This window comes from Ostrea edulis, chromosome 1 (genome assembly GCF_947568905.1).
Source record: "Ostrea edulis chromosome 1, xbOstEdul1.1, whole genome shotgun sequence".
NCBI classification, from domain to species: Eukaryota; Metazoa; Mollusca; class Bivalvia; order Ostreida; family Ostreidae; genus Ostrea; species Ostrea edulis.
The window spans coordinates 29,115,549-29,128,469 of NC_079164.1; the positions used below are offsets into that span (position 1 = coordinate 29,115,549).

At 35.3% G+C, this 12,921-nt stretch overlaps 1 protein-coding gene across 4 annotated transcripts in view; it reads right to left on the reverse strand.

Moving 5' to 3' along the window:
* Window positions 1-1,435: 1,435 nt before the first annotated feature.
* Window positions 1,436-12,921, reverse strand: part of LOC125663920 (beta-adrenergic receptor kinase 2-like) — a 64,463-nt gene continuing 52,977 nt past the window's right edge. For all 4 annotated transcript variants that reach the window (XM_048896357.2, XM_048896359.2, XM_048896361.2 and 1 more), the window contains 6 exons: window positions 9,791-9,891; window positions 8,986-9,148; window positions 7,533-7,695; window positions 5,472-5,623; window positions 5,114-5,230; window positions 1,436-4,731 (listed from right to left, as the gene is read on the reverse strand). In XM_048896357.2, coding sequence (XP_048752314.2) covers window positions 4,552-4,731; window positions 5,114-5,230; window positions 5,472-5,623; window positions 7,533-7,695; window positions 8,986-9,148; window positions 9,791-9,891 — 876 coding nt within the window. In that variant the 3' untranslated portion in view covers window positions 1,436-4,551. The remainder of the gene's footprint in view (window positions 4,732-5,113; window positions 5,231-5,471; window positions 5,624-7,532; window positions 7,696-8,985; window positions 9,149-9,790; window positions 9,892-12,921) is intronic.

Consider the following 12,921-nt stretch of genomic DNA (forward strand, 5'->3'; position numbering starts at 1 on the left):
AACCTTCACTTTTGAGTGCGAGTACAATTTGGAGTTGAGCATGAAAACATGCTTTAAAAAGTTTTATAACCTCCAGTACCCAGTTGCACGAAGGTTAGTTAACTTTAACTTGTCATTAATTCTTTCATTTATATAGTGTTAGCTGGATGTTAACTGCCAGTCAAACTTTAATAATTCCAATGTTATTTATTACAATTGTTTTGATTGGACAAAGATAAATCTAAACGAGAATTTACACATCGATAAATCCAAAAACGCTATGTATACATACGCGCTTAAAGACAAACAACATAGTGCGGGGAAAGTATTCAAATTATTGAAGTTGATGATGCAGGGAACGAATTGGAATTATAAGAATCAAACATTCTTTTTGAAGAATTTATCGATGTGTAAACTCTGGACATTTTACTCACAAACTTAACATAAAAGTGCTTCGCACTTTTATTCAGTTTGTGAGTAAAATGTCCAGAGTTTACACATCGATAAATTCTTCAAAAAGAATGTTTAATCCTATACTAACATTTGTGCAACTGGGTTCAGGTCTGTAAATATTTAAAGTATTAAAGAAAATTAAAAATTGCTAAGAATCAAAATCCTTGCACTATGCACATCTTCAAGTTACTTACAAAGACCCTAGCTTCTAAACTGTGAGAGTAGTTTTAAAAAAGGACAAACATGTTCATTTATTTCCTCAAAATGGACCAAGTTCAAGAACCTGCAGTTTTCTCAAAAATTGAAGAAAATCAAAATCTTGCCACATGCATATCTTCCATACCCATACATATACTCTGTGAAATAAAAAGTTCTCACTTGAAAACTGTGGAAGGAGCTCACAGGACAAATCATGTACTCTCTATGTAATATTTCCTAAAAATGGTCTAAATTTTCTCAAAAACTGAAAGAAATCAAAATCCTTGCCACATGCACATATTCAATATCCATACAAACATTCTGTAAAACAAAATGGGTCCTCACTTGAAAATTGTGGGAGGAGTTAGCTGGACAAATTATGTACCTTCCATGTAACAATAATTTCAAATAAGGGGCAAAACTCCTGTGAGAAGTCGAAATGGATCAGAATTGAAACATGACCTAGAGTGATCCACAAAGAAGCTACATTGCAAGTTTCAACTTGTGACAGAGAAATGAAATTAGAAACAGAAAACCCCACAGACGGACATACAGACATCGCTGTACCATAATACGTTCTGTCTAAAGACAGGCATATAAAACTGGGAAAACTTTTTTGTTGTTCGACAGACTACCTAAAAATTCAAGTTCTGTTAAACAAGCAATACTAAAATATCACACACTTGCCCAACAAGAGAAATTTGCTGGAGTTACACAATAAGCATGCTCTGCTTTTCCCTCAAACCCATTTAAATTAAACTAAGGATCATCCTTCTTGAAAGATTAAAAAAAAATGAAGATTAGATTAAAAATTTTGTAGATTTTATTTGAATAAATAATAAATACACATCTTCACATGGAAAATGTTGAATAACTTTTAATAATAATGACTGGATTTCATGAAAATGTATCAATGTTCAGCCAGATATGTTGTCCCTATTGCACATCTATAACACTGATACTGCAGACCTTCGGCATCGATTCCCCTTCTGCTTAGTCGTGCGTGATGATACCAGGAACCACAGTCTAGTGGTATAAAATATAGCCTACTATATACTGACAAAAATTCTGGCATTTCTAACTCTCATCATCACAAAGTTGAGTATGTAGAAAATCGGAATGGGTAAAAAAAATTTTTTTTAAAAATTCTAATTTAACATGATAGAATTTTTTTTTTTACAACGATGAAACTAATTGATAAAAAAAATCATAACAACTGACATCAGTAACTTGACCAGTCCGGAACAGCTGATATCAAAGTAATTTGATCAGTGTGCTTTTCCAATGCGAACTATTGTCCTACAATAACCCGACACAGGAAGCTCTGAGAGATTCTAACTATGGAAAATAAACTGATCCACATCACAATCTTGGATGTTTACAGGAAATTAAAGGGATTTTCTTCAACACCGTAAATCTTTTTCTTTTCTATTATCCTTACTGAAAGCTGAGCTATTATCATATACCCTCAAAATGCAGGTCAAAACACTTCCTTCATGAGAAGGAAAAAAACCTCAAAAAACTATACATTACATTTTCTCTAACAAACACTGGAATTTTAGAGTCAATTTTAATACACAGAAACAAGTTTTATAATTCTACACAACATTGCATTAGTCCCAGTTTTTACTTGCACATTAAAGTATTTAAAAATATTTTTTAAAAATTGATTTCTCGAGATGTTATACATAAAAGACATTGTTTCTATATTAAAAAATGAAAAATAAACATAAGGACATTGTTTTTATTAACAAACTTTTAACATACATTTATTCATATCCCACATTCAATGTCCATTCAGTGGAACAAATTGTCCACATTTGACCATCTGGTGGTGAACAACAGTAGGCCTACGTCTATACCCCTGCCTAACAGTCCACAACAGTTGACAGTAGGGTCTATACCCCTTCCCCTTTGTTTTATGGTGGCTGTTCCCACCTTAAATTTGGCATTTTAAAGCCACTTTCTACTGCAATGGTTTGCACTATTAACATTAGTTTCAGACACATGGAGATTCACACTGTAATAGAGATCCAGAATAAATAACATAACAAAAAAACTTTGGTAAAAGAACTTGAGTGACCTCTACACAGAGAAATCAAACTTTTTAAAACAGCAAAGTGTCTGAAAATAAAACAAAGAAAATTGGAGCAATGATGTGGTTTGTAAAAAAAAATCTTGCATCACACCTACATATGTACCTCCAGACCAGCTTCAGCATTAAAGACACACAATGTATAATGCGTTAACATTCTCTCCCTAGTGATTGACCGAAAATTTCCATTGGCAAGCACTGTGGTCCTCAGACATGCAGTTATAGGTTAAAGAGTGTCATGTGACCATACAGAGGTAGACAAAAAATATTTTTTTTGTGTCATTACTACGTCCTACATGCATTCTCCACAGAAAAAAAAAATAAATCCAAAACTTGGTGATGAGGAATGCCTTGTACAATACCCTGTCAAGTAGCACACAGCAAGAGTCATATTATGTACTGGTATCAACTGCAGAAAAGGAGATCATTCACTTCAAGTACAAATATCAAGGAAAGGTGGTCATTGTATAACATACAGATATCAACTGTAGGAAGGGAAATAATCCATTTATCAGGTACAGATATAAATAGTTAGAAAGGGATACTATTTAAGTGGATATTTACACCTGGGGAAAATTTGCATTAATTATGCAGTGAGGTAACAACAAGTAATACCCCCCCACCCCCACCCCACAACCATGTGTTCAGTACTGTAGTTCTTATCTGTATCATATCAAAGTAGAACAATTCACACTAGGTTACTCATTTTCTTCAGTTTTTGTTAAATGAAACATGGCTTCCTATATTGTATTAATAAAACCTTTTCAGAAGCACCATTACAGCTCAACTGCCAAATTATTTGCGGCAATACATATCACTGCTTCTTTTTCCCACACAAGTTGGAAACTGAAAGCCCCCACTAAAACTCCTAGCACAAATACACACTTCCACAGTAATTTATTTAATTTACTTACATGTATATCTAATGTAAAGATATCAACTGCATGAAGGGAAATCAGTCATCTAAAGTACAGATATCAACAGCAAGAAAGGGATAATTCATCTAAGAAAGAATCTGCACAGAGATCACAAATTTTTAAATAACACAAAAAGCTCAAAATAAAATAGATAATAAGCTCTAAGAGATCAGATACACAAGTACCGAATTTGCTGAGATAGGAGACCCTTCAGATGACACCTTAGTATCTATTTCAATTGTTGCAATCTCTTATCATTTAAAGAACTTTGGTTTAGGGAAACAATTTAAGTAGCAATGTCCCTAGAAGAGGTATTGATGTTCTAAAAATAGCATAACTAACTGCATGAAAAAACTGCTAGATTTTACTTTTCCTAAGGAAGAATAAAATATTCTAGTAACCTAAATACTTGTTAAAGCTTGCAGAAAACCTAAGAGATCGCAGATATACAAAAAGCTTGCTAGTGTGTGATGGTCATTTACGAGTAGATTGCGTATAATGGAAGCTGAGTATTGTTTTTCTGAGAAAACCCAAGTTGGACACAGTTCATGAACTACACTGGTCCAAAGTCCTTCACACACCAATGATGCAGAGCATTCACAGACACACAGACCACTCACACTAGTTGATATCACACGTGCCTACGGACACTATGACAACACAAAGCCAATCACCTGGCTGAAACACTTAAAAAGGACAACATTTGGTAGTAGTAGAAAATAACGTCTTGCCAAGTTGGATAAAAAAATTGATGACTAGCTTTAAAAATGTGGCGGACCCTTTCAGGTACCCCAGAGGAAGTTGGATCCATTCCTGTGTTTTCTGGTCTCCCTCTGATATGGTTCCAATGAGTATCGAGGAAAGGGGTGTGTCATTGATCACAAGAAAGCTATGTTGGGGTATGGTTGTCTAGCTCCCGTTGCTGTTTCTATGTTCTAGTGGGGGTTTGAAGTTCTCGGAACTGGGACTGTTAGTAATAGCAGCACCATACATTTTGCTTGCTTTGGTTGTCATACTAGCCACTATCTGTGCTGACAATTTGTGTCCATTTATAATCTCATCCTTCCATTGAGAAATGAGCACTTTATCCTGGAAAGAATACAAAACACTGTCAATGACTGAATTTGGGGAAATTAGGGAAATTTCTACTATACACCAGTGCATTTTTACATGGGATACAAGATCATACTGGTTAAATACAATATGAGAATACAAAAGTTGTATGTAATTTATGATTGAAGTCTTCATTATGCAAACTTACTGTTTAGATATCAATAGTTGGATAATTGTATGAAATAAATTTGATTTGTTATACAAAAACATCATATTTCATAGAAAAATGAATATCGAAGGATACATATTATTATTAATACTTTAAGAAACAGTATTATACGAGTACATACTTAAATTATCAGTATGCATACAAATACAACAACAGAATATAAACATAGATCGACATCATTGTACTTACTGGAGAAGTTATGGCAATTTTGCTTTCGGTTTTTAAAACTATCACAATACAGTTCTCCGTTTTTTGTAATTTTTGGAATTCAGGATAAACTTCCTTTATGTCTAGCATCAAAATACACTGTCAGTGAAAGAAATAAACATTGTATCAGAATTATACACAAACACAAATCCATTCTTTTTTTCAATCTATATTCAGAAACATGAAAAAAGATAAGGATTCTGAAAATATTACAATAAATAAACTACTAGTATACATTTTATCTATACTAAAAAGATTATATCTGATGATATTAACTTGATAATGGAATACATGTTGACCTCTGTAATTATGTAAATAATGCCAATGTGTAAATGACTACCTCTACTTTAGCCCTGGTTATTTGTCCATCACGGTTTTTATTGTAGAATTCTAGTCGATTTGGATACAGCTTCAAGTGTTTCTTCTGCCATGTTTGTAGAAAAGGACCGCCTAACTTTAAAACCTCCCCTTCCACGATACAGTCAGTTTGATCTGGGGATAAAAAGATTTACATCTCACATCCAAGAGTGGATTTCATGTATTGAGACAAGTTTTTCTCTCACAAATTTCATTACAGTAACTGGCATTCTGAAAATTTACTATTTTTGTCACTAAAAGGTGGGAAATACTGTCCAGGTAATCTGTAATCTCAAGTGTCTGACTGTACATGTGTTCACCATCAACTGTCTGACTGTATATATGTTTACCATCAACTGTCTGACTGTACATCATGTGTTTACCATCAACTGTCTGACTGTACATCATGTGTTTACCATCAACTGTCTGACTGTATATGTTTACCATCAACTGTCTGACTGTACATATGTTTACCATCAACTGTCTGACTGTACATCATGTGTTTACCATCAACTGTCTGACTGTACATCATGTGTTTACCATCAACTGTCTGACTGTACATCATGTGTTTACCATCAACTGTCTGACTGTACATCATGTGTTTACCATCAACTGTCTGACTGTACATCATGTGTTTACCATCAACTGTCTGACTGTACATCATGTGTTTACCATCAACTGTCTGACTGTATATGTTTACCATCAACTGTCTGACTGTATATAAGTTTACCATCAACTGTCTGACTGTACATCATGTGTTTACTATCAACTGTACATGATTGATTGATTGTTTGTTCTACATCCCGGCGAGAATTTTTCACTCATCACGTCACCAGCTGTAGGTGAAATACCACAAATTTAGACACATGCTTAGTGTTCAGGGTCGTAGCATATAAATAAATGTTTATTCGGTATATACATGTACATACATACAAACATAAATACCAAGTATAACCCATGAAAGCTCGAAAGCTTATTTCCAATGGGATCCTTTGATGCACAGATGTTTGCGCTTGGGGGTCATTTATGTGGGAGGAAACCGGAGTACCCGGAGGAAACCCACGTGTCCGAGAGGGCGACCGCCATACCCTCTCATACAACCACTGCCGATCACAGGATCGAACTCGGGTCGCAGCAGTGAGAAGCGAGAGCGCTACCTCTGCACTACCTGGACACCTTCAGCATGAGGGTTCTTTATTGTGCCAACGCTTGCCACAACATGGAACCTCCATTTTTAAGGTCATATCTAAAAAACCTGTGATTCTTACTTCTAAATGCTGAGCATTTGATGAAGAAGCAATCACTACCTATTTCAGACACGATTCTGCAGAAAGGTAGAAAAAGTGGAAGGAGGATTGGGGTCCACCCCCTGCCAAAAAAGGATATTTAGACTTTAAGATGCTTTTGCAGAAAATGAATTCCGTAAACCAATTTTGAGGTTTGAAGGTTTATAAAAATGCCATTAATAGTAAGTAAGTATTGGTTCCGTAACCTAGTCTTAGGCAAAAGTCTTAGCAATCTACCAATACTTGACTAAAAGGTTCTTCAAAAGCTGGACCTTGTCAATGACCTAACATTACCGTTGTCTCTTTGTATTACTTTCATGGATATTTTTGTAAGGCCCACGTGTTTACAATAAGTGTACATTCTGCTGATTGGGCGATATCATAATGATTTAACCAATCAACGAGAAGAATACAATGAGGAAATACTGATCGCCATGTAAAATTCAAAATCAAAAATTGATTATGATATTCTAGAAAAATAGATTCATAACCAGTGAAATTTATTGAACCTAGGAATTTCTGAAAGTAGAATCATTATATATATAGAGAATGTATTTTTCCAGTCCGGAAAGTGGAATTCCGCTTTAAAACGGAGAAAAATCATGTCTGCTATTTTGAAGTCTTAGGTTTGACGTGGCCATGGGACAAGCAGGGCTTGAACACATGACCTCCTGATCACAAGTGATCGCTCTGCCACTGAGCTACCACAACCGGTAACTATACATGAAGGCTGTTAGTAAGGACATGATAGAACCTACCCAGATCTACATCATCAATGCGGGGCTTTTGTTTCCGTTTCTGCTCTAGTTTATCTGTGTCTTGGTTAATGGCATCAAATACTGTTTCTGCTACTTCCTGTTGCCAGCGCTCAGAAATTGTCATTGTAAAATTACGATACAAATCCTGGTCTTGTTCTGCTAGCTAAAAAAGAAACCGAGAGTATTAAACATACATGAGAATAAAAGGCACAAAATATTTCCTCCCCCCATATTTAAAACATAATCTACTTGAGGTAAATTTGATTATTGCTTTGGCCTTGACTGTTCAGTTCACCACACATAAAATCTTTATTTTGTAAGACAAAGGTTGAAACCAAGGAGAGGAATACCTCAACCCCATATTTTATTTTACCCAGATCTTTGATGCAGGGTGTATAAAAAAGATTTCAAACTTCTTGTAAGACCAGGAAAAGCTATTTTTTCAACAGCTAACTTAAATCTGCATTACTTCATTAAGAATACAAAATTTCTCTCCAAAAATTGCACAGACTAATGAAGAAAAACAAGCATTAATAGAGTGGTGAATGGCAATACATACTGGCAGAAAAAAACTTTTGACAAGAATAGAATGCAAACTTCATGCATAATTTCTGCAAGCTTTACAAAGTGCAGAAAACTGAGTATAACTTTACATAATATATGTAACATTAACACCATGTCACCCATCCTAGAGTCAAAACCCTGGGGTTGCGAAATTCAGAATTTTGGTACATCCTTTTCTGCTTTTCTCAATATGCATTTTAATACTTTTAATACCGTATCAGCAAACTACAAGAAGTCTTTCAAATCAAAAACACAATAATCACTAAAATAATTTTGGCCCCAACCTGGAACCCCCTGGTATAATGAAATTGCCAAACTTGGTATATTGTATTATCCATTTAGTTTCAATATTTAGTATCAATAGCATTAAAGAAAATGTTTTATAAATATTTTACACATAAATACAATATACCAAGTTTGGCCCCACCCTGGAGTCAGAACCTCTACCCAGGGGATCATGAAATTTACAATATTGGTAGAGGCCTTCCTGCTCTACATCATTATGCATTTAGTTTCCTTAAACATGTGCAATAATAGAGAAGATTTTTGAAAATTGGTCAATTTCTGGCAGTTTTTGTCCCACCCCTAAGGCCCCAGGGGTGCAGGAGTTCTGAAATTTACAATTTATGTCCCACTTGTCCCTAAGATGCTTCATATTAAATTTGTAAAGAATTGGAAAGGTAGTTATCAAGAAACAGTTAAAAATGTTGAATTGTTAATGCATGACGGATGCTGACCAATTGCAAAAGGTCACCAGAGTTTTACTCAGTGTGGAAACCGATTTGAATGACTGAGAGACAGAAAACCTGGAGTCTCCTTTGGTTCCGCCAGTAGGAGACTAAAAAAACAACCCCCAAAACATAGAAACCGGGTAGTCCCACATTTTTACCTTAATGCCCTTTGTATCTTCTTCATCAAACGACCCAATGTCAAATGCATCAGCAGCATTGACCTCTCCTCGTGGGGGAATGAGGGGTGGTGTGTACTTCTGTAGGAACACCTGGGTCCAGTCTATACCATGAAAGAAAGCATGCTCCTTCACCTCATTAGCTCTAAAAATATACAGTCAACATTTTAATACCTGCAAGTGCAAAACATTGTTAACTCCCTTTGTTTTTCTTAGAGACTACAACAAAATATTTGGCAGCAATCATTTACGGGAGCATGCTCCAATTTAAAAGTCTTGAATCAGTGTGTAGCTGGATTCAATGACATGTTTATCATTTCAATGAGAAAATCTGATTCCTACAATATAAAAACAAGGGCACCACGTGGTTATCAATCTCCCAGTGTAAATGTTTATATTCAAGATTGTTCATTACATTCACAAAGGTCAAGACGGACAAAGCATTTGTTCACTACATCAATGAGATCTGTGAGGAACAATCCATTTGTTCACTACATCCATGAGATTTGTGAAGGAAAAAGCATTTGTTCACTACATCCATGAGATTTGTGAGGAACAATCCATTTGTTCACTACATCCATGAGATTTGTGAAGGAAAAAGCAGTTATTCACCACATTCATGAGATCTGTGAACAATGCATTTGTTCACTACATCCATGACATCCTTGAAGGCTAATGTTCACTACATCCATGACATCCTTGAAGGCTAATGTTCACTACATCCATGACATCCTTGAAGGCTAATGTTCACTACATCTATGAAGACCAACACCACATGTTCACTTACCCTCTTCCCTTACACCCCAGTCGATCCTCCACATTTCTCTGTAGCAATCCCTCTAACAAAGACTTCATCTCCTGTGACATTGAGTCTGGAATCTCTACATTCTACAAAACATCAATTTGTCATCAGGTAAAGGAGAAATTATAATTTTATCACATTACAGCCACGTGGGGATCCGGGTTAGAATAGGTCCTCAGTACCCCTTGCTTGTCATAGAAGGCGACTAAATGGGGTGGTCCTTCGGATGAGACCGCAAAAACTGAGGTCCCGTGTCATAGCAGGTGTGGCACGATAAAGATCCCTCCCTGCTCAAAGGCCATAAGCGCCTAGTATAGGCCTAAATTTTGCAGCCCTTCACCAGCAGTGGTGACGTCTCCATATGAGTGAAATATTCTCGAGAGGAACGTTAAACAATACTCAATCAATATCACATTACAAGTAACTGGAAATTGTGAAAGTGTAGCAATGTATTTGCCCTAGAAGAATACTTTTAAACTGCTTCTATAATACAAATTAGTTTGAAAGAAAGGCAATTTCTACAAAAGGCCCACAAGCATTATTGGTCACCTGAATATTAAAGTATCATTTGTCCCAAAGGCTATGAAATCTTTAATTTTTTGTTCTGCATATCTAAACTAAATTCTAATATTCAGCAGTAGTATAAATGAAGATGTATTTTTAAAACACACATGCCCTCCAAAAGTGCCCATATTGATGAAAGACTTTACATAATATATATTAACACTATATTTGGACACAACCTAGAGTCAGAACCCTGGGTTTGCAAATTCACAACTTTGGTATATTCCTTTCTGCTTCTCCTAAATATATATTTAGTTTTTATACAGTATCAGGAAATTTAAAGAAGTCTTTCAAATGATAAAGACAATAATCACTATAAAATAATTTTGACCCCACCCTGATACCAAAACCCCTATCCCTGGGGTCATGAAATTTACAATTATGGTAAAGAGCTACCTGCTCCTTCTAAATATCAATTTAGTTTCAATTTAGCATCGATAGCATTAATCAAAATGTTATTTTAAAATGTTTTACACATAAACACTATATACCAAGTTTGGCCCCACCCTGGAGTTATAATCTTTACCCTGCGGATCATGAAATTTGCAATTTTCATAGGGTCTTCCTGCTTTTTACACGTGTGGTTGTACAGGAAGATTTTTGAAAAAATATTTGGCAGTTTTTGCACCTCCTCTAAGACCCCAGGAGTGCTGGAGTCCTGAAAATGTATAACTGACATTTCCCTTGTCCCAAAGATGCTTCATACCAAATTTGAAAAGAATTAGAAGGGTAGTTATCAAGAAGTTGAAAATATTCAATTGTTCACACATGACAGATGACAATGGGTGCAGACCAATTGTAATAGGTCACAAAAGTGACCTGAAAAAGAATGAAAAATAAAAATAAATAAATAACCCCCCCCCCCCCCCCCCAAAAAAAACAACAACAACAATGTTATAAACAGCCCCACTTCCCAAAATGAATTAGGGCTGCATACAGAATTAAACAGTTGCCATATTTTATTCTGAGGTGTGAACACTTATTTTGCTGCAATATCAAGCAAAGTAAGGATGTAAATTAGCCATGCAGGCATGGCAGTCGTGGATTCTAATCCAACATGAGGATACTGCTTATGATCAATAAAAACCACATACATCACTTAAAAATTCACAAGAATAGAGTTCCCACCGATTAATAATCAACAGCTTGATACAATGCCTTTATGAGCAGACAGCATGTTACAATGAATCAAATATCATCAACATCAAACTCATCCATTTGAAATTTCTTATATACATATTCAAAATGAAAAAAGTATATGCCCTGCTGAATCGATAATGTGATGTTCTTGAACATTATATTGAAGTTCAAAATGGCATGCTTGTAATTGTTCAACAGTTTTCCTGAGTTTTTTAAAGACTGTAAAAGTGGTTATTCATGTTGGGGGTTAAGTACACGTTTTTCCACATTCAACATTACACGTGAGGGAAAAATACATGGTAACTAAATACAAGAGGCCCATGGACCACACCACTCACCTGAGCAGTAGTTCCTAGCAATAAACAAGCTTGAGCAAAACTATCATTATACAAGCAGCTTGGTTCAGAAAAAAAACTATTCAAAGGAAACAACTAAAAATTTATTAATTATCAAACTTAATTATTTAAACTTGACTACAAATTTATCAATTATCATATGCCCTTGTAGGTGGATATGGCTTTTAATATTAACAAATTTCATCTAAGGATGCTTTGTGCCAAGTTGGGTTCCCTATACATTCGCATGTAAAATTTTGATTTCCTATTGTGGCCCCTTCCTAACCAAAGGGGTCATGATTTTTACAAACTTGAATCTTCACTTTTTCAGGAAGCTTTCATGTAAATTTCAGCTCTTCTGGCCCATTGGTTCTTGAGAAGATTTTTAAAGATTTCTTTATATATTCGCATGTGTAACTTTGATCCCCTATTGTGGCCCCAACATACCCCCGGGAGTCATGATTTTTACAAACTTAAATCTCCACTATGTCAGAAAGCTTTCATGTAAATTTCAGTTTTTCTGGCCTAGTGGTTCTTGAGAAGATTTTTAAATGACCACATGCTATTTTTGCATGTTTGTGATTATCTCCCCTTTGATGGGGACATGGCCCTTCATTTGAACAAACTTGAATCCCCCTTCACCCAAGGATGCTTTGTGCCAAGTTTGGTAGAAATTGGCCCATTGGTTCTGGAAAAGATGAAAATGTGGAAATTTTATGCCGACGACAGACAACGGACAAATTTTGATCAGAGAAGCTCTTAGGTGAGCTAATAATATACATTATATCAAATATCTATAACTATACATGTGGGGGAAATTTATGCACTTATTATGTGGCCGCGTAATTAGTGTAATTTCCCCCACGCATAATAACCACTTTTACAGTAAGCATTTTCAAATCAATTACAATCATTTCTGACTGACTACCTACATTACTGCATGGCTTTTCTTTGTGCCAAATTATTTTAAAAATCTTCCCCAAATTTGAATAGGAATTAATCACAGCGACTGATAAAATAGTCAAAATGAAGAACAATATTGCAGATGATTTTTAAGAGTCTTGTAATGATTTATCT